General features: G+C 41.6%; 1 protein-coding gene across 3 annotated transcripts in view; it reads left to right on the top strand.

Moving 5' to 3' along the window:
• CHM (CHM Rab escort protein) overlaps positions 1-24,857 on the top strand; it is an 86,009-nt gene extending 61,152 nt beyond the window's left edge. For 2 of the 3 annotated variants that reach the window (XM_087940985.1, XM_026703017.2), the window contains 7 exons: positions 1,763-1,840; positions 9,315-9,419; positions 12,801-12,867; positions 13,431-13,527; positions 18,487-18,576; positions 22,985-23,154; positions 24,130-24,857. In XM_087940985.1, coding sequence (XP_087797111.1) covers positions 1,763-1,840; positions 9,315-9,419; positions 12,801-12,867; positions 13,431-13,527; positions 18,487-18,576; positions 22,985-23,154; positions 24,130-24,318 — 796 coding nt within the window. In that variant the 3' untranslated portion in view covers positions 24,319-24,857. Of the gene's footprint in view, positions 1-1,762; positions 1,841-9,314; positions 9,420-12,800; positions 12,868-13,430; positions 13,528-18,486; positions 18,577-20,258; positions 21,270-22,984; positions 23,155-24,129 lie in introns of those variants that run through there. The other variant, XM_087940986.1, reaches the window with a different exon arrangement.
• The last annotated feature ends 2,330 nt before the right edge of the window (positions 24,858-27,187 follow it).

Here is a 27,187-nt window from a genome sequence, read left to right as displayed (position 1 = left end):
GTAACAATCTCTAGTCAAAAGAGGCTATTTTAAGTGCAGGTTGGTAAGTCGGTGGATTTTGGCAGTAGGAAGTGAAAAAGCAACGATGGTAGGAGGTGGAGCCCCCAGATTTTATTAACTGAAAGCACCATGGTGCTTTTTTATGTGAACCCCACTACTAACCATTACTGAAATACAGACATTTGCACCTGTGTTCTGTTGATGTTTGTAACAAACCTCGAGGTGTTATGACAGGGGTCGGCAACCCGCGGCTCTGGAGCCGCATGTGGCTCTTTCATCCCTCTGCTGCAGCTCTGTGTCGCCTCCACAATTGATAGGGCTTTCTGTTAGGACAGGTAGAGGAAAAAGGATGCCGTACTAAGAGGAGACTCTATGGCGGGGGAACCAGCTCCAGAATTGAATGGGGGGCTTCCGGTTAGGACCTTTGTGGCTCTTTGAGTGTTTAAGGTTGCTGATCCCTGTGTTAGGACATCATCATGTATACAACGCCATAACCATTAACGATTTTTGGCACAAGTATGTAAGTCAAAGCCTTTGCACCCGAGGTGGATATTCAGCAGGTTCTGACCAGTTCTGGAGAACCAGTAGTGGAAATTTTGACAAATCCCACCTATGACTGGCCCCGCCCCCATCTATTCTCTGCCTCCCGAGTCCCAGCTGATTGGCTGGGTCTTCTTTAGTTGCCCTGCACAGGAGAACGGAGCTGGAAAGTATTGTTCTAGTATTCTAGTATTGTTTTGAGAAAGTCTTTTTTGGCTCTGACCTGCCAAACTGTCCTTGGTTCCCATCTTGATGTCTGGAGCTTTGTTTTATCTCCCACTTCCCTTCCCTCCCCCCAATAGTTTGTTGGCAAACCGAGAAGTGATAATAGTTGCAAACAGCAAAAATGTCATTTGAAGCTTGGCACCATGTTTGTTGGGTTGCTGTTACTACCTTCATGTGAAAGGGTAGTGTCAAGTGGGCTCTGATCATTGATCTAGTTAATGCTGACCATGGGTAACAACTCTAATGGCAAACTCTTAAAATGATTAAGATAGGAAGATAGAATTTGCCCCTGGGAGGAAAATTGTAATAATTCAAAGTTGACTTTCGATTATATTCACCATGATCTTCGGGAAAGAAACTTAATTTCAGAACTTCCCGAAGCCAAGTTTTGAATGAAATATTATTTGTGATTATACAGAGTTTTAATGATTACTTAGCCTTTATTTTTTCGCTGCTTTTTAACCACCCAAGAATTCAGATGGCATATGATTTGAGTTTTTGGATATCTTCTACAAGTTTTCCTTACCTAAACCTTGCCAGAGTTGGTTAATGTATTCCAGGAATCCTGTATTCTAGGAATCCTGGCTTAATAAATCACGATGTGAACAAACAAGGTTTGCCTGCAGGGCATTCCTCTTTTCTTGAGAGCATCCAACCAAACCCTCAAGGATAACTTCTTGTTATACACTCATCCACAATTACTTGTTAAAGGGATCCAAATAGGCCAAGATGACAAGCCAGTTCTAAACCAATATTATTTGTTCGAATTCTACCTTGATTTCTCCTTCCATGATATGCAGCTATGCCTAGGAGATTATTCCTAAACATTTCAGGAAACATTTCCTAAAACATTTGTGTTGAATTAACAACTTATTAGAGGTCTCAGTGCTTCCTATTTCATGGATCAATTTAAATAAGGTGAACATTCTTGTTCTTAGAAAAAAATAGACACTGTAAACCTGATGCCTTTTTTTCTTGATTTCTGACGTTCCTTTAGGATGTGTGCAGTATTTGGTGGGATCTATTGTCTCCGGCACTCCATAAAGTGTCTTGTCCTAGACAAAGAACTTAGAAGGTAAGTCTTGAGCGAAGTAACCTTCCCTCTCTTTTATATAAACGCAACTACGAGATGAAAAATGCCAGGGTCTTATTATTTTTTTAAAAAAAAAAATGATTCTTCAAAGATCTTCCTTGGTATTAATAACACATCAACCTTGATTAAAAATAATTTGTGTATAGGTCCTCCAGAACTAGGAAAGTGGGTTTAGAATAAAAAAACTAAATTAATTTCCCTCCGATATTACTGGAGCCTCCTGCTCATCCAAGCTTGGAAGACAGATCATTTCAGTTGCCGGGGGTCTGGTGATGAGTGATGTTAGTTTTCCTTGTGGCCTTACCTACTCTAATTGATTTTCATCAGATGACAACAAAGCCCTCTGTTATTGCATTTTTAAAAATGAAGCTCACCTAAAGATTCATCAGATTAATCTTTGCTGATAATGCATGTCACTCTAAGAGAAAAAGCTTTAATGAGTTTTGGGGTAGATTGTTGTCATAAACTGCGCTGCCCTCTTAGCCTACAATGAATTATTTTTTCCACCAATATTGGGCTTTTGAGCAACTTTTCTTTAAAAGTTGGAACCAAATCAAATGACGTTTGGGGGCCGCGAAATTTATGCCAATGAGACGGTGCAAAGCACAAAACATGACCAGCTAGTTCAGTGTACTAAAGCATAGGGGGGGGGGGGTAGGTTTAGCATGACATCTGCACTTAATTTTATCAACTAAATCTATCTATCTATAAAAGTGAAATATCATTCACGCATCATCACAAAATCTCTAGAACCGTAAAGCCTATAAACTTGAAATTTGGCACCTATGTTGCTCTTGGATTCTAGGTGCTCACTAAGGAAGGATTTTTCGAAATGAGCATTAGTATTTCCTATATTATTATTAACACGCTCTGAACTCCTCCTCCACACCTGAAAAGAAATCTGTTCCACATGCAAAACACAAGCAGAGGAGAGGAGTTTCAATTTCAGTTTTGGTTTCACAGCAGCAACCATTGTTAGTACAGAACAGTTGAGCTAAGCCACGCCCAGGCTCCTTGCAGTCTCCTTGCTCACACAGCAAATGCTGTTTCAGTTTCCAAACAGCCCTCAACTCTCTCACACACTGACAGGACACTAGCCAGATGAATACTGAAGGATGCTGGTAGGCAAAGGCAGATTTTTTCCCCCTTATTTTCCTCCCCCAAAACTAAGCCTGACCACATAGTTTTGTAGCGAACCAGGGATATAGAGCTAGTGTTATGATATTATAGGGTTCCTCAACCGGAATTTGGGTTACTTGAATATCCAATGATAAACGAGATAGCCAGGGAATGACTCTGGCTAATTTACTTTTCTGTTTTCTAGATATAGAAGTAGGACAGGGGTCTCCAAACTTGGCAACTTTAAAACTTGTGGACTTCCATTCAGCCAGCCATTTCTGAAAGTCCACAAGTTTTAAAGTTACCAGATTTGGAGATCCCTGAAAGATAATGGAATGAAATAATGGAGTAGTTTTAGATGTGACTCCTTTAGTGTGGCTGCCATTTGTGTTTCGTTGCCTCCCATGCAGAACTGGGAACCAAAGGGTAGGGGATGTAGCCTTTCTTGCACCCTGGACTTAGCAACCCCAACTAATCAAAATTCTACCCTTACCTTAGACAGGGTTCCAAGTAATAAATCCTTGGTGAGCCAGACTCCGAGGCATGTGGATTCCTCAAAGAATACTTTTATTTGGAATTAACATATTGGCACATATTTGGTGAAAACCGACTCTGAAAACTCCCGTGGTTTTCACCGAATTAAAGTAAAAGATTTTCTACTTTCTCAAAACAATCTGTCACCTAGTCCAATCACGTTGCGGTCTGGCAACTGGGTAGCATCACTCCACCTTCGTCCGACCAGGTGTGAGAATGTCCTTGGTTCCTAAGAGAAAGTATTTTGTTTTGGCTACCGAAATCCCTTCTATCTGAAATCCCCCCCCCCCTCTCTCATCTCCAGGGTGGCAACACTGAAGTGGTAAAAATGGCTCCAGTCTGGTCAGCTTCAGGGTCGACAACATTGTTAACCAAAATCAAAACCATAAAACCGTATCCCAGAAGTTCTTATCAAATTGTCGCTGAAAAAAACAACAACCAGATGGGACATTAGCTGATACAAGAAAGTGTATTTGGGTGTGCCCAATGACCATGCCATGTACCCCATCATCCGTGAGCTCTTACTATATCCTCTAGATCAGGGGTCCCCAACCACCAGGCCGCAGACCGGTACCGGTCCGTGGAACATTTCCTACCGGGCTGCTGGTTTGCTGGGCGCCGCCATCTTGTTTGACGAGAAAGTGCTTCCGAGTGAGCTTTTCCGGTTGGAAAGCGGCGCTTGGGTCCTGAAGGAATCCTTGCGCCTTAGTTTCATCGAAGGGGGGGGGCTTCGAACGAAACTAAGGCGCGAGGATTCTTTCAGCACCCAAGGCAAGGCGAGCCGAGCGACCGTCCCAAAGCCGTCCCGAAGTGAAGCCCATCGAAAAAGGTACAGAGGAGGAGTTGAAGGTGGCGGGAGAAGCGGGGACGGCTGGCTGGCGGTCGCTCGCTCGCCTTGCCTTGTCATGCGTGCTGATGCCAGTACCGGGCAGCGGATCATTTTGTGACGCCAGTACCGGGCCGTGGCACAAAAAGGTTGGGGGGCTACTGCTCTAGATATTTAGTGGGCAGCCCTCTGGATTTTATTGAATTACAACTACCAACCGGCCCATCCAGCATGGTAGAGTGCTGCTAATAGTGATTCAACAACATTTGGAGACCCACCTAATGTGGAACGCACCACATCCATGTATTTGTTCATGTTACTACAGTTACATAGACATGCTGTTATTAAGAAGATGGACAGATTAATAAACCAGTTCGTTACTTATATATTTGTCCATACACACTATCTACAACCAGAAAAATTAGAAGGGAGAACCACAGTAGCCCTTTGCCAACCGATGTATGGATACTGCTCTAAAATAAGTAGACCCAATTGTACTTAACCTACTTGGTGGGTTGTTTGTGTGGATTATACTTCTCCTCCAGACCCAGAAGTTGAGATTTACAGCAAAATGTTGACCATGGCAAATCACTTACATACTGTTCCCATGAAAACTGCACAGATGTGCCCACGGAATCTCTAAAAATCAAACTTGATTCAAGAAGCTTTTCTTTTTCACCATTTTCCCCCCACCTCTAATGATAATCAGATAAAGTTTGGAATGAGCCCACTTGGGGAAAAAATATTAGGGTTCTATAGATAATTGATGAAAATGCGGTCGAGTCTAGCGTTTGTGGGAAAAGGTGGATGTTGTAGAGTTTTTAAAAAGTGGGGGAATGGAATGATTAAGAAGCTACGGCAGTTCTCTTTCAAGAAAATGTAAAATTTGGGGCAACTCAGCTTAGGAAAAAGAATAGCTATGGGAGGATATAATATAGACTTATCAAATTATACACGCTCCATTACATCACCAAAATCTGGGATAATGCAATTAAATTGAGGGGAGGATTCAGAAAAGATAGGCCCAAGAGCTTCCTCATACAGAATAGAGTCAACATGTTAAATTTGGTACCATCAGAGCCCGGACTGAGTTCATGTATTATACAAAGTCAGTGTTTTGCTTAACCATAACTATCTAAGCTATAGTAAATATATTGCAAAGCACCCGAAGGCAGAGCAAGAAGCAACAGCCGAAAGCTTACGAAGGAGAGATCCAACTTAGAAATAAGAAGGAACTTCTGACAGTAGAACAATTAATCAGTGGAATGGTTTGCCTCCAGAAGGTGTGGGCACTTCATCCCTGGAGATTTTCAAGAAGAGATCGGACAGACATTTGTCTGGAATAGTAGAGTTTTCTGCTGAAGCAGGGGGCTGGACTAGAAGACCTCTGAAGTGCCTCCCAGCTCTGTTTTTTTTTAAATTTCCATTTCCAATTCTATTCCATTCCATTCTATTCATGAGGTGGCTAAATTCGTAATACTAATCCAAAAATCAAATAAGCTACATTTTTGCTTTGAATCAGGTTGTAGAGATGGCCAACCAACTGACCTGAGAAGGAAAAATCCACTGAAGGTTAGCCTTGCATCAATTGCTCTGGAATATGAGCATGAAGATGTTACAGTTCCTAGTAAGAACATCTCTGGTGTATAATTAATTTTTAACCCCGTCATTCCCTCTAGCCATGACCAAATTTTGTACCAAAACTCCTGAGTTATTTTACATGTCCACCATACATGATAATAAGCACCCTGTTCTTTTGAGCATTGCCAACAGTTGGGCGATTGGCTTCCTAGAGTCCTTTATGTTCCCATAAACAGTCTAAGTCCAACCCTTTCTGAATTCCATTAACTGTTATCTAGTGCCAATTCCTCTGTTATAGGTATGAACAATACCTTAACTAGAACTTAACGTGTGGTCCTCATTCTTCCTGCCTGGCACTAATTTACAAGCAGAAGGGAAGTTGGGAAATTGCTTCTGGTCCACAGAGCTTCAGGTTCAGGATGATACACATCTTTGTATCATGCAACTTTCTATTTGTCAGGTCTCCTGGTCGTAAGGAATGGTTGAACCAAAGGATGGAATTGGATAAATAAACTTGGCTATCCCCACACTTAACATTTGTCCTTCCAAGACTACATTCTCAATTGTTGCAGATAATGCTTGTGTCCCCCAAAGTGTGGATATCTGCATTTATATCTTAAAATAATGCCAAGGAGAGAGAATGGGGGAATAAAGTGTTTACATCTATAGTCAGTCCTAATTCAACCAAGAATTGTATTTCTGCTAATGCAACTGAAGGCCAATCAAATTTATTGTCTGTTTGGAAATGTTCCTCTCCCCGCTTTAGGGTGCTGAATAGTGCATTCCCTTCCTGGTTAGCTTCGTTTCCCCCTTTTAATTGAACTTTTCAGAGTTTTTTTTAACGGTCCATGCATGGAGTTTCATTTCCATGAGTTTTAAAAAGTTTCAGTTTGTATTTGCGGGTTTTGTGATCTACGTTTAAAAACCGTCATTCCTGTTTTGCTTCAAGCCCAAGTTTGAACGTGTTTCCAAAAAAAGCCGCCGGCCTCCAAGCAAAATGACAAACGTGAATTTATCTTTTCACAACAATAATTAAAAAATATAGCAAACACCGTAATTTACATACCTTTCCTGAATTATTGCTTGCTGGCTTTGTCAGTGCTGGTAAGTCCATTTCAAGGATGTCGCCCTTAGTCCATTAGTTTGGATAATGAGCCCTATAAAGTACATTTATAACTGGTGGCACTTGGCAAGAAGATGGATTCTAATTTTCATGCTTTTATCTAGACACATTGAAGAAGGTCAATGGAGGTTCTATATGATTCATTGTCTGAACAGATATCAGATGACAGAGAGAACTGATAATGTCATTGTATAAGTGGCTTCCTTATTTGAGCCTGGCACTTGAAAGAATTCTTCTGCTGTTCTTCTTTTTTTAAGTAAAGATCGGTTTTAAGATGTTGTGTTCTTCTTCTGAACAAATCTCTGGCATTGTTGAATGATGAAGCAAGAAAAACACACACACACACACACACACACAAACATATATATATATATATATATATATATCCTTTCTGTGGGGTCCTGTAATGTGATACCTTCCCCCTCCTCTCTTCTCCCGTGCAAGAATGTACAAAAAACGGCTTCATGAACAGTAAGTAGCAAAGAATTTAGTTTGATGTAAAATGGTGATTCCGGCGTTTTGGCTTGCCTTCCTGGCAGTATTCAGTAAATTGAATAGCAAAACAAATGTGGGCCGTTGTGAATAAAAACACGGTGGCTCAGGGGCTAAGACGCTGAGCTTGTCGATCAGAAAGGTTGGCAGTTCGGCAGTTCGAATCCCTAGCGCTGCATAACGGAGTGAGCTCCCGTTCCTTTTCCCAGCTTCTGCCAACCTAGCAGTTCGAAAGCACGTTAAAAAAAATGCAAGTAGAAAAATAGGGACCACTTTGGTAGGAAGGAATCAGCGTTCAGTACACCTTCGGCATTTCGTCATGCTGGCCACATGACCATGGAGACGTCTTCGGACGATGCTGGCTTTGTAACGGAGATGAGCACTGCCCTCTAGATCCGGAAACAGCTAGCACGCGTGTGCGAGGGGAACCTTTCCTTTTTCCTTTAAATAAAAACACTTAACTATCCCGAGCAGAATAAATTCCTCTGAGTTTCTCAAATTCAGTTCATGTTGTTCATTTATCATTTCCTTTGTTGAATGTTCAGTTGTGATTATTCTTATGTAACTAATACACCACCACCAAATAAAAGGGAGTTGTCAGGATGCTTGGAAGTATAGAAAAGATTGCAAATATTTTCTTCAAAAAAAAAATCTCTAAACGGATTTTTTTCTGGGCTCGGAATGATGTTCTGTTGGGTGAGAAGAAGAGAGGATGATGTGGTAACACTGAAAAGAAACTGCTGTGACTTTCAGCTGAGTATTTCATTTGTTTTTCTGCAGTGAAATTTATCTAAAGCATGGTTTGCGTGATTTTGATTAAAAATTCTAACCATGGTTTACAAACCCCATTATTCTGATCTTGGGGTGTTACGCAAGTCTGGGCAGTTTTGATTCATTTAATTAACTACAATATAATTAAAGAGACCAGACGTTACTTCCTTCTTTGACAACGTAAAGACATTAAAAAAAATTAAGACTATCATGATTTGAAGTAAAAATAGTAGGGAAATGGGAAAAGGAAAGAAAGGGGAAAAAGAAGTGTAGAATAAAAAGGGAAAGACAAAAAGGTTTGACTTCCATCTTTTTTCTGCACAGAAGAATACAATACAAAGTAAAGTTACAACCTCAACTTCTTTATTTTTACATACTTAGTAAATACTAGCCATTTCTATAAACTAATTTAATCAGCAAATCCCATGGCTCATAGTTCATTGCATTTTCTTCTGTCTCAAGCACAAAGTTGAAAAGCCTGTTTCTAAAGTCTACACCCAAAAATATACTGAAAAGAAAGGAAGGAGGGAAGGATGGATAGATATAGGGTGATAGATTGATTGCTTCAGATTCTTCAGTTCTATAATCTGGGGAAACATTTCCCCTGGTACGGAAAAAAAATATCAGGCTAAAGAAGATAATGTTCTGGGAAAGGTACTAAAAAGATAGCTAAATGTTCAAAGCCTCCTAAATCATTACAAAAATGTTGCTAATTTTCTTTTTCTTTGTCAAATTAATTTTTTTAAAAAAATCACAAACACAAGTTTGTGTAAACAATGCTGAAAATAATCCACGTTGACAGAGCTTCACGTAATAAAATCAAGAGCAAGGCAGACCGAAAGAAAGGCTAATAAAACTCTTTAATTTACGACAAAAGCTCAAATGAGAGAAAAACGTCTTGGTTAGGGTATTTTTTATTTTATAGTCTGTTAATATTTTATACTCCTCAATCTAACAATGACACAAATCGTTTTGCTTTTTAAAAACTTTCCCCCCTTATTTTCCAACAGGTGTAAAGCGGTCATCGATCATTTCGGTCAAAGAATAAATGCAAGTTATTTTGTTGTGGAGGATAGTTATCTTTCAGAAAAAATATGCAAAAACATATCTTACAGGTAAATATCGACACGAGAATAACTAACAGTGTATCCTCATATTCTGGTTTTGGACCTAAGATTGTGGATATTCATCTCAGTCCCAACAATCAATTCTGTCAGGTTCCCTGGATTACTGAGAAATTGGTCAGAAAAAAAATATATGTGTAGACCAATTTCCTCTTCCATCCTCCACCTAGTTACTTGTATGTGACTTATACATATTTAGTATATCAACCCTTGTAAAAATCGGTCAGTTTTATGCCCTGGGGGACACCCTGGGTTCAAAATTAGCCTTTGTTTTGAAAATCAGTCTAGAAAAAAAGTCTGCTATTATATTAAATGTTATGTCCCCCTTCTTCCATATGGATGGCCCACCTGTTAGTTAAGTGTGAAGCATACATGCAGATCTAGGCAAAATCCTGGTCAGAGATTAAAAGTTGGAGCCCAGATAAATATGACATAGGCTAGACAATGATAGGATGGCTTGAATTCTCATATTGTTTATTCCCTTCTTGACAAATCTTCACCCCTGTAAGGTTAAATAAATGCTTCTTCGAAACCTCATATTTCATCCCTTAGCAAAAAAACATCCATAAAACTGGCTAGAATATTTTTGGAGCTGAAGTCCACCCATCTTAATTTTGCCAACATCGAGGAATGCTATGCCGGTGGATCCCACAATGAGCAGGGGGTTGAATAAGATTAAGTTGATCTTAATCATGATATCTGTCTTCCTGTATTTGAGAGGTTGTCATAGAGAAGAGGAGACTGACTTATTCCCCAAAGCACCAGAAGGACAGAAATAATGGGTACAATTTTATTAATGAGAGATCCAACCTAAAAATAAGGAGAAATTTTCTGACATTGAGAAAAATTAATCAGTGGAATAGCATTGATTGATTGATTAATTGATTAATTAATTGATTCATTCATTCATTCACTCATTTCATATGGTGTAACAGAAATTGAGTGGCGTGGTGGCCTAAAGGTAGAGCTTTTGCCTCACAATCAAGAGGCTGTGAGTTTGATCCTAAGTAGAGGCAGGTATTTCTCTCTCTGGGCACAATGAAAATGCTGAACAAAACTCCACAGTGGTGACAGGAAAGGCATCCGGACAGTAAACAATCATCTCCATTCAGTTGCCCAGACTCCACCCCGCAATGGATTATGGGGTTGTTGAAAGAAGATGATATGGTTATTTTCGGTTCACAAGTTGCTGCTTCTTGCTGAGATATCCTTATGAGATTCAGCAGCCAGGAAGCATAGACTATTTAGCCGTGACAAAGTCACGTAGCCTGGGGTGCACCGTGGTTAGTCCACATTGCATGCCAAAGGAATAGCTTGCCCTCTGGAGTTGAGGATCACTAGAGGTTTTCAAGAAGAGATTGGACAGCCATTTGTCCAGAAGGATATACAGTCTTCTCCTTGAGCAGAGAGTTGGACTTGAAGACTTCCAAAGTCCCTTCCAACCCTATTATTCTATGTTCTATCCATAAAATAGCAGGCTGTTGATTGAAACAGCTCTTTCTGGCAAGCTCAGGTCATCAATTAGACCTTGGAGCCCAAGGAGATAATCTTAGTGCCCTTCCTGGTCATTGACATGGATAGTCTAACCATCTGGAAGCCACTAGCCCACTCAACACCGGGGCTTCTTCTAAATGTTTCCTGCTGCCACAGTGTTCTTGATTATCTCTTTAGTTCTCCAAGTGGCGAAGGCAGTTGAGAGCTTTAAGGGAGCTTGAATCATAGGCACGTACGACAACTTCTGGTTGGCATTTGAATTTCAGCATTTGATTGACTGCGCATTACGGCAACTGTGGGGTAGCTGCTTGCACGCTAGCTCTCCACGCAACCATTTGCTGTTTGAAATAACTTCAAGATGGCTAAACATCACATTCCATACGGAGTCCTCAATGTCTTCATTACATTTTGATGGCTATTAAGCAAGCGCTGTAACCTTTATATAAGGCTGATTTGAGTTCATTATGAATTTCTCAACTTGAGCAGGCCATATGTGAAAATGTCATTAACCGTGTTCAGACTGCCGAGTGTAGAACATTAACTTGCATTGGGGCAATGTGTGTTGTTTTTGATGAAAACAAAATGTGGATCCATATGGCTGCTACTATTATTAGTATTAGTATTTTTAGTATTATTATTCATCGCACAGCCAGCCAGATGTTCAGACTGGGTTTGGCATTTTTGTCTACCTATCGAGTCCTTACCAAGGACCTGGGATAGGCAAATCTGGATGTTTGATGGTGTTAACAGAGATCGCCGCAGGATGGAAGCTGTTCCAAGTAAAGCTGCCTTCTGCAATTGACTGATGGAGAATTTATCAATGCCTATGGTGTCCAAGTGGTGCTCCAGTTGTTTTTGGGATTGCACCCAAGGCATCCAAATAGCATTGCACTCTTCTTCTTCTTCTTCTTCTTCTTCTTCTTCTTCTTCTTCTTCTTCTTCTTCTTCTTCTTCTTCTTCTTCTTCTTCTTCTTCTTCTTCTTCTTCTTCTTCTTCTTCTTCTTCTTCTTCTTCTTCTTCTTCTTCTTCTTCTTCTTCTTCTTCTTCTTCTTCCTCCTCCTCCTCCTCCTCCTCCTCCTCCTCCTCCTCCTCCTCCCCCCTTTATTGCACAGTCAGCCAGATGTTCAGACTGGGTTTGAAATTTTTTTTTATCTATTGAGTCCTTACCAAGGACCTGGAATAGGCAAATCTGGATGTTTGATGGTATTACAAATATCACCGAAGGATGGAAGCTGTTCTAAGTAAAGTTTCCTTCTGCAATTGACTGATATCAAATTTGTCAATGCCTTTGGTGTTCATGTGATGCTCCAATTGTTTTGGGACTGCACCCAAGGTGCCTATTACTATTCGTACTACCCTTGCCATCATCATCATCATTATTATTATTAACAACTTTTATTCATTAAACATGAAACTCGGGCAACTGACCATTTAAAAATGTATCACAGATATCATTGACTAGCTCTGATAGTTGATATGGGTTGCTGACAGCATCCTAGGTATCAACCAAGTACAACCTTAAAATATACAACGTTCCGAATAGCGCTGTCTTTTTCAGCTCTGCTGGCACTATAGCAGGAAGCTGCAACTTCTTGATGTATTTTGAAAAATTCTTGGACATGGTACCAAATGCCCACATGACAATAGGTATGACTATGACATGTTTCATCCATAATCGTGTAGTTTGGATGGCCAGGTTGTGATATTTTGCGATTTTTTTTTCTAGTTCTTTTCCTTCGACTCTGACGTCTCCTGGTACAATGAAATCAATAAATTGTAGTTTTTGGTATTATTATTATTATTATTATTATTATTATTATTATTATTATTATTATTAATTTTATTCTCAATGATGGAGCTTTGCTTATTCACTGGCAGGCAGATCTCCAGAGCGGTTCTCATAACTGATCGATCCATACAGAATAATGAGAACTCTGATCAGCAGGTGAGCCCTTCATTCCCCCTTTCTTTGTGACCATTTAATATCCTGGATTAATTTTTTGTCTCGTTATCTACAGTGTTTTGTAAAAACAGATTTGGCTCTGTCATCTCTGGATTCTTTACTTAACAAGAAGGCCTTATGTCCCAGAACTCAAATTTTGCAAACGTTTGATTGGCAAAATATTTGTTAGAAGTAAAAATGGATTCATATTTAATCCCACTGGAAAAAAAAATGCTTGTAGATCTCAATTGATTAGAAGAAAAAAAAATTCAGAAGACCAGGTGATGGGATCTGAAGTTGATGCAGATTGAAGGAAGAATTTCTTCCTGGCTTTTTCAGCCATGCCAACTGGACAAACGGTGGCTCCAAACTGAGGGAAATCTCAGTTGTGACGGAGCTTTGCTGAAATTAAACCTTTCTAATCCCTCCTATTTCCTTAAGTCAAATGAATTTCTGAAAAAAGTTCCATGCAGGGAGGTATGGTCATACTATGTATGCGTGGATGTATGTATGTATGTATGTATATGAGAGAGATATATATATAAGGTCTTTTATCTCCATTCCAGATTTCCATTTTGACTATCCCACCTCAGGAGAAAGGCCAGCCAGCTGTTTGCCTTGTGGAATTGTGTTCTTCAGCTATGATCTGCATGAAAAATACATGTGAGTCGACCCAGTTTTCCCAGAAGGACTTCTGAACTTGATTAGACACAGTTACATGGAAGCATAGGTTTTTGTTTTATTGATAGGATCGGTACCAGAGATGGAAGAGAAGGCTCTTAAAGAAGAGATGTGATTAGAAGCCCATCTTTACAGTTGTATGCAAATTACCTTTTCATTTGATACATTCCAATCACAGATACTCATTAGTTATGCCATAGACTATAGCAATGTGATTGATTAGATTAACTTTGGTCATCATCATCTTCTTTTAATGACCCCATAATCCCTTATGGGGTGGAGTCTGGGCAACTTAATGGAGCTGAGTGTTTACTGGCCGGATGCCCTTCGTGTTGCCAATACGGAGCGTTTTTTTCCCCAGCAGATATATTCTCATTGTGTCCAGAGAGAGAAATATCTGCTTCCACCTAGGATCGAACTCACCACCGCCTGATTGTGAGGCGAGAGTTCCACCTCTAGGCCACCACACAGCTCATTAGGTTAACCTTGATGATTAGATTAATTCATAGGTGTATTGAAATTTATTATAAGGAATGGATGAAGTTATACTTCTTCTATCAAATGGATCCTTTGGATTCTGGCAGTGGTTTGCTCTCCAAAGCTTGTTTCAATTTAATTTCTGAACCTTTCATCACCATCATCGTTTGTTACTAGTTAACATCATCAGCAGGAATTTCTTGTGCTGTTCTCCTTATGTCATGCCCCTGTCACAGTCTGAATCCGAGGAGGAAGACGAACAGTTGACGGGGAGCAGGAGTATGGCTCCGTTGGCTGTGGAGGAGGCTGGGGAAGGGCAAAGCCTGGTTGGGGAAGGGCAAAGTCCAGCTGGGCAGTACAGGGGAAAGGTAGAACAAGGGATAGGACGTTCAAAGGAAGACCCAGGCCCACCCCCTCTTCATCCTACGGCAGGGAGGAACGGAGAAGAGAGCAACATGGGTTGCATGGCTTACAGGGGAGGAAAGGGCCCTGATTCCCTTCATTAGCCACACCTGGGAAGAGAGTTTATAAGAACTGAATGCTGACTGTGGCAGTTGCTGGGAGCAAAGGTGATTTATCCTGAGTTGTCGTTGCTTATCTGTGTTCCTGGCATCTTCCTAACCGTGTGAGTTTTGCCATGCCTTCATGCCTGGAATTCTTGCTCTTGCCCTGCAGGACTAATTGCCTCATCTTGCCTTGATTGGACTTATAGTTACAGTTTTTGTTGACCACGTTTTAGACTTAATTCTCTGCAGCCAAAGACTGTTTCTGGGAGAGTTTTTCTCCAGCCAGAAGGTAACCAAGACATTGGGGGCAAAATTGGAGCTCATAAAGGGACTCTTAGTGATCATCTGACTGTGTGGCCTTTGTGCCACGCCCTTTGGGTCATCACGCCTTAGCTTACAAATGTCTTGTGGATCCTTTGGATTAAATCAAGGGTGTCCAACCTCGGCAACTTTAAGAATGGAAATCTGAATTCCATGTTGGCTGGGGAATTCCGGGAGTTGAAGTCCAGACATCTTAAAATTACTGAGATTGGACACCCCTGGATTTAAATAAAGTAGTTTAGTATCTAAAACTGTTATTTCAGCATTAGCTCCTTTATAAAAACGTTGAGTTCCCGATGCTCACTGTTAATCCTTCATTCCTTTCTTGTTTTTATCGTTTATTATTTTCTTGTGCTCAGAATAGAATAGAATAGAATTCTTTATTGGCCAAGTGTGATTGGACACACAAGGAATTTGTCTTGGTGCAAGTGCTGTCAGTACATAAAAGAAAAGATACATTCGTCAACAGTCAAGAATCATAAGGTACAACACTTAATAGTAGCCATAAGGTACAATAAACAATCAAATCATACAAGGAAACAGTCAATATAAATCGTAAGGATTCAAGTGACAAAGTTACAATCATACAGTCACAAGTGGGAGAGGATGGGTGATAAGGAATGATGAGAAGATTAATAGTAATAGTAGTGCAGACTTTGTAAATAGATGAACAGTGTTGAGGGAATTATTTGTTTAGCAGAGTGATGGCGTTCGGGGAAAAAACTGTCCTTGTGTGTAGTTGTTCTGGTGTGCAGTGCTCTGTAGAGTCGTTTTGAGGGAAGGAGTTGAAACAGTTTATGTCCAGGTTGTGAGGGGTCTGTAGATATTTCCACAGCCCTCTTTTTGACTTGTGCAGTATGCAGATCCTCCATGGAAGGCAGGTGGGTAGTAATTGTTTTTTCTGCAGTCCGAATTACTCTCTGAAGTCTGTGTCTGTCTTGTTGGGTTGCAGAACCAAACCAGACAGTTATAGAGGTGCAGATGACAGACTCAGTCATTCCTCTGTAGAACTCTATCAGCAGCTCCTTGGGCAGTTTGAGCTTCTGAGTTGGCACAGAAAGAACAGTTCAGTTCAGTCACAGTCAAAACTCCGTAAGGATCAGAAACACTTAAATCTGCATTGTTATAAGGACTAGAAACCGTTTGGAAAAGAACCGGAAATACTTTTCCGATTTCCCCGTGCTTTAATATTTGTAGGGATTGTAGGTTACTTACATGCTGCGAATAAGACACTTATTCCCTCCCTTTGTAGAAATCGTCGTCCCCACTTTTCAGCAAGGTCCCACGGGGGTGGCCGTTTCACCCCCACCCCCCCAAATGCTGCCGGTCCCTGGATTAGAAACTTGGTGGGACCTCCTTCCCCCTTTTTTTGCAAGCGACATTGTAAATTGGGGGATTCTGCTCTTGCGTAAGACGCCGTACGCCTCATTACTTACCTGCGCTAGCTTTTCTCCGCCTATTTTCTTCCCCCCTGTTATTAAAATCATTTTAATAAGCTTTGCAGAAAAGGCCCTAATTATGTATTTACACTTCAGGTCAACGGGACCGTTAATGCTCATTCATTAGAATGACAGATGGCTGTCTTAATTTTTTAAACTCGTAAGGAGCATTTGACACTCGGCTCTTTTTAAAGCCCTCCTGAATTATGACTTTGCACTGCCAAATGAAAGATGCAGAAGAATCCTTGGCAGGAATTCCCAGGTGCTTTGGCTCAACACGGCTGCTTGGACTCTTAAGCTCAACGTAGGCTGAAGGTTCTCCAAGCCCAGGAAGAATTTTTTTTTAAAAAAAAAAACCTATTTACAGGTAGTCCTCGACTTACGACCACAATTGAGCCCAACATTTCTGTTGCTAAGCGAGACACTGAGTGAGTTTCCCCCCATTTTATGATCTTTCTCGCCGCGGTCCCTGCAGTGCTTAAGTTAACGCCCCGGTTGTTAAGCGAATCTGGCTCCCCCGCCAGACTTCACTGTACAGAAGGTTGCAAAAGGGGATCTCGCGACCCCGGGACTATGCGACCGTCATAAATATGAGCCAGTTGCCAAGCGCCTGAACGCTGATCCCGTGGGGGTGATTGCAACAGTCGTAAGGGTGAAAAACGGTCATAAGTTACTTTTCCCAGTGCTGGTGTAACTTTGGCCATTAAGCAAATGGTTGTAAATCAAGAATTACCTGTATTGCATTTAGGAAAAAAAAAAACCATTAAAACAGGTGAGAATATTGCAGAATGGCTGTTTGGTATTTTAACCAGTCACTATTTTCCTCAATAGCTCCATTTTGTTTTTAATGATTTCACCTGTCCCCAAATTCCAATAGCCCATCAGTATCCTGAATCGTTAAATTGTCTTGATTTTGGCTTTTGCTGATTAGAACGGGTTTGTTGTTGCAGAAAAGGCTACTATATATTAACGTGTAAAAGCAAAAAGTTTATTATCTTCTACTGTGCTAATAAGAGTCAGAAGTCAATGTTCTTTTTTAATTTCTCCTTTACTCTCTAGACTCTCTCTTCCTTCCTTTTCCCCCACTTACTTTCCCCTTTTTCATTCTCCTTTGTATTTTATATTATGACAAACTAATAAAAACAATTGAACCTTGAACCACGGATCGGTCCTAAATAGGATGGAGGGGAAAAAATCGTCTTCAGGTTGTCCTGTGTTCCCCAATAATGTTGCTGCCTCTCTATTTTTCCTTCTTGGCCTCATCTTAGCATAAAAATTCAGGACTTGTTATTAATCTGTGGTAATTAGATCTCCTATTAATATACTTTGTTCTTCTGAATTCCAGCCAGATAGAGAGGATTAGATAACTTTCAAGAAAGGTCCTTCATCCTTAGCTTTCCTTCCTTCCTTCCTTTCTTCCTTCCTTCCTTCCTTCCTTCCTTCCTTCCTTCCTTCCTTCCTTCCTTCCTTCCTTCCGTCCTCCCTCCCTCTCCTCCTCCTCCTCCTCCTCCTCCTTCCTTCCTTCCTTCCTTCCTTCCTTCCTTCCTTCCTTCCTTCCCTTCCCTTCCCTTCCCTTCCCTTCCCTTCCCTTCTCCAACCTTTTAAGAAAAAAATGCTCAGTTTTGAATGCTGTGTTCTGAATCATCATATTGATTTGGTCACCAGATTATTAAAAAAAGATGTTAATCTGTTATCTCTGTTAATCTGTAACAAGTTGCCATTGCTTTGGAGAGGCAGAGGTTAAGATAGTGGTGTGACCCTTCAAGACTCAAAGCATACCGATTCTACCTCTATCACAAGAACCTGCCCTGACATTGAAACGTGTAGTGGGGATCCCATGGCTTCCATAGGCAACCTATCATCTTCACTTGCGTTGGTTCCAAGTATGCTGGGCTTCCTTCCGCCCAAATCATTCTGAGTCGTCAAAACATTCAAATCATTGAAACCCGTCAATTCATGGGGTCCGTACACACTTTGCTTTGACTCAGCCAAGATCCATCCACCAGGCCTTCAATCCTCAACGGTTGCTGGTTAAACCTTCTTTGTTAATCTTTCTGATTTTTGTCGCTTTGGGGGTCCTTCTACATCATCGTCGCTGGTCACCTTGAGTTTTCATTACCAACAGCAAGACAGGATATAAATTGAGTGAACGAATCAGCGCCTTGAATAACCATTTTGCTCTTCCATTCTTTCAACAGATTTGGTTCATTTGACCTGTCCTTCCGTTCAAACTGCTAAAGAAGACTTGACACATGTAGTGGAGCAGTTATTCAGTGTTGCAGAAACAGGTGAAGTTGGGGGGAGGGGCAGGGGCGGGGAGTTTTAAGATGAAACAAAAAATGGAAGATTTGCCATTTTCCTCCCCATTCGAGGTGCCTGATGCCCATTTTGTAATCATCATCTGGCTAAGTGTGTTTTTTTTCCCCCTCCTCCTTTTCTGCCAAACGTGTGTCCTTGTATTTTTTTTTTCCATGTTCGATGGGAGCATGGAGGTTTCAAATCTTTTCCCCCCAAAAAACATTTCACCATCTCGAAGGAAGAGCTGGGCAACTATGGCCTCTTTGCCACTTGTGGACTTCAACTCCCAGGATTCCTGAGCCAGCCTTTCTCAATGTGCTCATGGCTGTCGGGGAATTCTGGGAAGTGAAGTCCACAGGTGATAAACGGGCCACAGTTGCCCAGCCCTGCTCTAAGGGATTAAGTTTTGCTCCTCCAACGAATATTAGCTGTGTACTTCCAGCTATATGAGAGCAAAGTGGTAGCCCCCGATCCTACAATTACAGTAGTCCTCAACTTATGACCCCAATCGAGCCCAAGAGTTCTGTTGCTAAGTGAGACAGTTGCTACATGAATTTTGCTCCATCTTACAACTTTTCTTACCACGGTTGCTAAGGGAATTGCTACAGTGGTTAAGTTAGTTACCACGGTTGTTAAGTGAGCAACCCCCATTGACTAGAAGGTCACAAAAGATGGATTGAATAACCCCGGGACGCTGTAATCATCATATATACGAAGCAGTTGTCAAGCGCCCAAATTTGGATGACGCAACCACAGGAATGCTGTGTGAGAAAGTGTTTTTTTTTTCCAGTGATTTTTTAACTTCGAATGGTCTCTAAATGGACTGTTGTAAGTCGAGGATGACCTATAATGCAGACTTGAAAAGATCCCCAGGATCAGTTGAAGAAGGAGGGGGGAGGAGAAGAGGAGGGGGAGAAGTGGAGGAGGAGGAGAGGAGGAAGAAGAAGAGAGGAGGTGGAAGAGGAGGAGAAAGAGGAGGAAGAAAGAAATAGAAGAAGAAGAGAAGAGGAATAAGGATGAGGAAGAAGAAGGAAGAAGAAGAAGAAGAGGAGGAGGAGGAGGAAGAGGAAGAGGAAGAGGAAGTAGTTTTCTACTTCTCTGTTGTCACTAGCAGAGAGTTGAAACAAACCTTGCTAGATCCTTTGCTTCAAACAGAGCTTCTTAAACTTAATTTTCTAACTTTTACTGCGATCAAGAACTAGCAGAGCCCAAACAGAAGGGGTGCGGTGGGGCGGGGGGGGGAGAGACCCAGGCTGCCTCTGAACATCGCCTTCCCTTGTCTTTCCTCCCGGCTTCCCCTCCCCCGTTCTTTCTTAGCATTAATCTTAATGTTTAAAACGGTCTAGTTTTGAAGTGATGTATTGTTTAGAAGCTGCCCGGAGTTCGTTTCAGAGGAAGCCGCTGACCAGAAGAGTCCTCAGGTGCACTGAGGCACTGAGAAGGTAGTTTTCACTGACACATAGGCCTTTTTATCATCAAGATGAGGTAGTAGTCGTATTTTAATTAAAATGTCAGAACAAATACTGTTGGAGTTATTGAAAATGAATCACCAGATAAAGCGAGCACTGGGCCATGGCAGGTCACAGAAGCAAAGTCACCTAAAGGAAGAGGACTTTATTCATTTTCCTGCCTAAATTATGAAGAAGTAACTTTTTTTTTTCTTTTTAAATAGGAGCAGTAGGAACTTTTAATAATATTTGAGAAAAGGCCCCATTCTCTCCTGGCGGACGGTCCCTCCCACACAGTACGAGAAGAAATGAACTATTATTTTTGGGAACAGTTGTTTGAAGATTACAGGCAACAATTTATTTGTGGGCACAGATAAGACTGTGGATAATCTCCCTTGTTGACGCCTGGATGCTCTGCCCCACCTACCTTTAAAAAAAGAAAGAAAAACGTAATCATCATTATTATCATCATCATGGTGGTAGTAGTAATAGAAGTAGTAGTAGTAGTAGTGAGATACTTGGTTGATACCTAGGATACTGTCAGCATCCCGTATCAACCATCAGAGCCAGTTGATGATATTTGTGATACATTTTTAAATGTTCAGTTGACTGAGTTTCACGTTTAAGGAATAAAAGTTAATAATAATAATAACTGAACACCATTGGTATTGAAGGGACGTGGTGGCTCAGTGGCTAAGATGCTGAGCTTGTCTATCAGAAAGTTCGGCAGTTTGGTGGTTTCAACCCCTAGCGCCGCGTAACGGAGTGAGCTCCCATTACTTGTCCCAACTTCTGCCAACCTCGCCGTTCAAAAGCATGTAAAAAAAATGCAAGTAGAAAAATAGGGACCCCTTTGGTGGGAAGGTAACCGCATTCCGTGAGCCTTCAGCATTTAGTCATGCCGGCCACATGACCACAGAGAAATCTTTGGACAGCGTTGGCTCTTCAGCTTTGTAACAGAGATGAGCACCGCCCCCTAGAGCCGCAAACGACTAGCACGTATGTGCGAGGGAAACCTTTACCTTTTATTGGTATTGACAAATTTGGCATTGACAACTTCGCCATCAGTCAATTGCAGAAGGCAGCTTTCCTTGGAACTGCTTCCATCTTGTGACGATATCTGTAACACCATCAAACATCGAGGTTTGCCTGTCCCAGGTCCTTTGTAAGGGCTCGATAGGTAGACAAAAATGCCAAACCCAGTCTGAACATCGGGCTGACTGCGATGATTAATAATAATAATAATAATAATAATAATAATAATAATAATAATAATAATAATATATTAATTGTTCATAAATAATAAATATCTCTAATACCATCAGGCAACCTCTACCTATCTCATGTCTTTGAGAAGAACATATGGATAGATGGATAGAAATGCCAAATTTCGTCTAAAGACCTAAATGGCAAGGTGACCAATCGTCATCCTTGTAATAGGCACCTTTGGTGCCATCCTTAAACAACCGGAGCACCATCTGGTCGCCATTGACAAAAATCACCATCGGTCAGTTGCAAAATGCCGTTTTGTTCGGAGCCATTTACATCCTGCAACGATACTTTTAACAGCACCAAATGTCCACACCTGCCCGTCCCAGGGAAGGACTCGATAGATGTAGGAAAAAAAAAAAAGCCAAATCCAGTCTGAACACCTGGCTGGCTGTGCGATGAACCATAATCATGAGGGGGGAAAAAAAAGCCAGGAATCTGAGTTGTTGCAAAACAAAGAAGCCGTCTCTTCTTTGGGGCCTTGCAAAGTTCCTCCCGAGATGGCGGAAAACGTTAGTGGACTACAATAATTTAGCTCGTCTTCTGATAAACAGAAAGTTCTCAAGCTGCGAGATGGTCTTTCAGGGCAGCCAATTTGCGTGTGTAATCTCTTTAAATTCCATATGCTTCTTCTGTCCCACAAAGCAACCTCTGATCTGTGGCTCAATGCCAGGTCGTGGCCCTTTGGGAGCCAGGCCACTCAAGCAACAAGCAAGTGGGTGAACGCACAAATCTCCATTTGCACAAGTTGGGGCTCTTTAGAAAGAGTGCAGAGATGAGCAACCAAGAGGACTAGGGGACTCTTCCTGGTGGGACTGGTTTCAGGAACTAGTGGCTAGTCTAGTGAAGAGAAAGAGAGCAGAGGCCCTGCTATAGAGAATGAAGAAAACAAGCCAAAAAAGCTAATGCAATCCTAAGATGCATTAACACAGGGATACAATCAAGATCAAGGGAAGTACTAATGCCACCCTATAAAGCCTTAGTAAGACCACACCTAAGACTACTGCCTCCAGTTTTGGCCACCACACTATAAAGAAGATGTTGAGACTCTAGAAAGAGAGCAGAGAAGAGCAACCAGGAGGATTAGGGGACTGGAGGCTAAAACATGCAATGAATGGTTGCACGTACTCAGTATGGCTAGTCTAGGGAAGAGAAGGACCAGGGGAGATAGGATAGTAGTCTTCCAATATTTGAGGGGCTGCCACAGGGAGGAGGAAGGGGTCAAGCTATTTTCTAAAGTGCTTGTTGGCCAGACAAGGAATAATGGATGGAAACTGATCAAGGAGAGATTCAACCTGGAAATAAGGAGACATTTTCTGATAGAACAATCAACCAATGGAAGAGAAGTTGCCTTCAGAAGTTGTGGGAGCTTCATCACTGGAGGCTTTCAAGAAGAGACTGGGCTGCCGTCTGTCAGCAATGGTGTAGGGTCTCCTGCTTGGGTGGGGGGTTGGACTAAATGACCTACAAGGTCCCTTCCAACTCTGTTAAGTGGCAGGCACGTGTGGGAAAACACACCCTCCCCCAGTCTCCCCTTATCGGTCCGCAGAGTCGGAAACGTCCTCTACCACCTTCCTTTAAAGAGAATCCCCAATGCTTTGCTTTTCACATTTTGCTGAATTCTTTCAAGTTTCAGTTCCTTTGAAAGCTGAACGCTAAGACAGTTGCCTTGTGGTTTCAGAAGGGGAAGAGGAAGAGGAAGGAGCCAAACCGCAGGTTCTCTGGTCCTTGTATTTCAACATGAGGGATTCCTCCAGCCTTGACCGGTCTTCGTATGACAATTTGCCCTCCAACGTGTATATTTGTTCTGGGCCAGATACGGCACTAGGGAATGACTGTGCTGTCAAACAGGTAAATCGTTCAACAGATATCAGGTGTTGTTGGGTTTTTTTTGGGGGGGGGGGGAGAAAAAACCTGAATACTAATTTAAAATACCTTGTATGCCTATTTCTTTGCCTGCATTGTTTAAGAATGAATGGTGACTAGATTCTTTGTGGTTTCACAACTTGAAAACTTGACTTGTGTGCTCATACAGAACCACGTATTAATGAAGCTTCAAGCATATTTAATATGCTCTGAGCCAATTTCTAGTTTAAAAACTATCCATGTTATAGTAGGGGGAAAGATCAAAAATTTCCCTTTGACTCTCCTCCATTTGATATCCATTGGATTTAAAGTCTATGGCATGGTCTTCATACACTTTTATATTGTTCTCTGTCTTTTTAACACAGAGGTGAGCTACTTATAGCCCAGGGTCTGTAAGTAACTCACTTAAAATCTTCTGCTGACAGTGTCTTCGGGTAAAAACTATCCGTCAGCCTAGGAGGGAAGAGAAAGTATGGGAGGGTTGGAAGGAAGGAAGGAAGGAAGGAAGGAAGGAAGGAAGGAAGGAAGGAAGGAAGGAAGGAAGGAAGGAAGGAAGGAAGGAAGGAAGGAAGGAAGGAAAAGAGACAGAAAGACAGGAAGGAAGGAAGGAAGGGAGGGAGGAAGGAAGGAAGGAAGGAAGGAAGGAAGGAAGGAAGGAAGGAAGGAAGGAAGGAAGGAAGGAAGGAAGGAAGGAAGGAAAAGAGACAGGCAGAAAGACAGGAAGGAAGGAAGGAAAGGAAGGAAGGAAGGAAGGAAGGAAGGAAGGAGAAAGAGAGGGGTCAAAGCATCTGGATGATAAATTGCATTGGCCACCCTCTGTTGTAAAACCCATATGATAACAATCCATTTGTGATTTGATAAAATAACAATATTACACAGGAGGGGACGCAGATAAAAATGAAATACTGCCAAGAAGCCCCCCTGAGACTTCCAAAATAATATATATTGGCTTTCCAACAGGCCGAAGCCATCTTTCAAGAAATGTTCCCCAGTGAAGAATTCTGCCCCCCGCCTCCAAATCCAGAAGACATCATCTACGATGGAGATGGAACTCAGCCAGAGGATCCTGGGTTCAGCAATCCATCCAAAGGCAAGGCGGAGGAGAAGCTGCCTGAGAAGAACCTTGAAGAACAACCTCCCGACGAATGAGGCGGCAACAAGGCCAGAATTGAAGCCACGCGGCTCCAAGGCCCTGAGCAGAGTTCCAACAGTTGTCATGCATCATGTGTAACTCCAAGGAATTTGGGTGGGGCCTTCGCCGAGTTGGTTTAATCGACTGAATTGAGCTGGGACTATGAAGGGCCTTCCAGTCATTGGGTTAAAAAAAGTATTACATGCTTGACTCATTTCTCCTAGAAATCCATGTCAATATCTTGTAAAATAAGGCTTGCCAAAATTCAGTTGGATTAGGCCGGTTGGCCAAAGTCAACAGTAGCTCCATATGTCATTCGGCTTGTTTTCAAAAGAAGGGCAAATGGATCCCCACTTCCCCAATCCCCCCTTGTTGGGAACATATGTCTTCTGTTATGGCACAAATTCTTCTTCCTGAAAGGAACACTTTTCAATATTACAACGGTTGCCCATTCAGCTTGCTGTACAGAATAATATCTGAAGTGGCTTTAAAACTCACTGTCTTAAACTCAGTCAAATTGCATAATAAAGTAGAGAGCGCGTAGCTTTCTTGGAAAGGGTGGAGTGGATTGCATTTTTAAACATTCAAACACCTGTGTATTAAATTTGCTACTGGCCAGTTTTGAACTGTTTACAAAAAGAGTATTCTAGAACCATTGTGGATTTCTCCTCTTTACGAATTGCATACATACAAATATGCCGAAAAGGACAACTTGGTTTGGGGAAAAGAAAAGAGGACAAGCAAAGCATGTTCGACAGGTACGGCTCAAAAGATGTATACTTCTTTTTTTTTTTTTTCCAAATGAGTCATTTATCTGTAGGATAATTAATCATGTTAAAGAAAGATAAGGTTAATTGAATTTTTTAACGAGTGCCGGTGTTATCCTTCAAGCCCATTGAAGTTCATTCAATATTCACACCTTTTTATTCTCCTGCTGCTAAAGTGATCCAGTGGAAAACGAATCCTTTTAAGCAACAGTTCGAAAATATAAACTGTATTGATGAGCAAATGTCTTGAGGAGAGCCTTGGCACACAGCTTGGCTGAGGGAGGTGGTGACACCACCTGTAGGGTACCACCCAGTGGTGGGATTCAAATCTTTTTTACTACTGGTTCTGTGGGCGTGGCATGGTGGGCGTGGCAGGGGAAGGCTACTGCAAAATCCCCATTCCCTCCCCACCCCACTGACCTGCTTTCCAGCTCCGTTCTCCTGTGCAGGGCAACCAAAGAAGACCCAGCCGATCAGCTGGGACTCGGGAGGTGGAGAATAGATGGGGGCGGGGCCAGTCAGAGGTGGGATTGGTCGGTTCTCTGAACAACTCAAAATTTTCACTACCAGTTCGCCAGAACCGGTCAGAACCTTCCGAATATGGTAGTCCAGTAACTTCATATGAATAGTTGTTGACTTGCAACGAGTCACCTAACAACAGGCCGACCTGCTTGTAACCTGGATTCAAAGTTCCCGTGGTCCAGGCTCCTCCCCTCTCCTGCAGTCACGTGACCCAACTTTGGGCATTGAGCAACTGGGACGCATGACGATTTGCAACATTCACCGTCACGTGACCTCGTTTTGTGATGGGTTTTTTGCCCAAACCCGGCATTTCCTTCAGGTTTTCAAGCAAAACCTCGCGCCCATAGTGAACTGTTGGTTTACTTAATGACTTACCACCTTTGCTTAACTCTGGCAGCCGCTTTACAACAGAGGCTCCATTATGGGCGTAAGTGGAGGACGATGCGTCCCTCTGCAGAAATGATGGCCATGAATCGCGCGCTTCCAAAGAGCCCCTGGAAGTGAAATTGATACTTTTTTTTTTTTTTTGGAAGCAGCTCCTGAACATCCATAAATCCGTAAAGCATGAATATTCTCGTCCTTTATTTTGTCGCAAGCCTTGGAGGAATCGGGATGACACGGCGGCCTTCCAATTTAATGATATAATCATGTATCGATAATCTAAATTTTACACTGCATTTCACAGGAAATCGGAGGCGGCGGCGGCAGCAACATCATCTGTTTGCACGCACCCCGCTCTCAATGCACGCACGTGCAATTCCAACCACACGCACGCGGATCGCTTCCGCGGCCGATTCCAGCAACCCTCAGTTAGCCTCTGTTTTCCGAAACCCATCCACAAGTTGTTCAAAGCGAATTGTGGCGGCCTCTTTTATGTCTTTCAGGGCAGTATAGCTGTCGCAGGCGTATTAACAAAACAATTCATGTACACAATGACTTTAGGAGCATGTTGGCTTGTCTGTGCTAGGAAGATCGTATTTTTAATGGCCGAAGCAGGGAAGATTTTTCTCCCCGCTTTCTCTCCTCCTTTCCCAACGATGAGGATATCTCTCCATGTAATGTGGCGTATAAGCTGAAGATTGCCTCTCCTATTGAATTATATAATGAAAAATCAATCCGTTTAATGGTTGACAAACTTTGACATTCAAATAAAAATGTTCCTGGCATTTTCATCAGCAACCTGTTGGCAAAAATTAGGTGCAGTGACTTTAATTTATGCAATAGGGAATCTCTGCCAAAACATGGTACAAATGGCTGTATAATGAGGTAATAATAACTACAAAGGGAGGCAGCAATAAAAAAAGAGAGTACTACTCAAAGCTAGGTTACCTTAGGTTTTTTTTTTAATTTTATTTTTATAAATTTTTATTTGTAAACATTTTTGAATAATAGTGCACTGGCAGAGCATTATTTACAAATAAAACATGACCAACAAACTAATAGCAATTGTAATGGTATAATAATGGTACTAAGAGTATAACCAAGAGAATTGATCCAGGTTTCTTCTTTCATTAATTTAATTACATTTTCATCAATTACTACATTTATATTTCCCTACCTCTTTACTTTCACTATATATAATATTAACCTTCATAAT

This window comes from Pseudonaja textilis, chromosome 12, assembly GCF_049901715.1.
Source record: "Pseudonaja textilis isolate UNSWEBS1 chromosome 12, rPseTex1.2, whole genome shotgun sequence".
Lineage (NCBI taxonomy): Eukaryota > Metazoa > Chordata > Lepidosauria > Squamata > Elapidae > Pseudonaja > Pseudonaja textilis.
The sequence above is the reverse complement of the archived record's forward strand: the minus strand, read 5'-3'. Positions and strand labels throughout refer to the sequence as shown.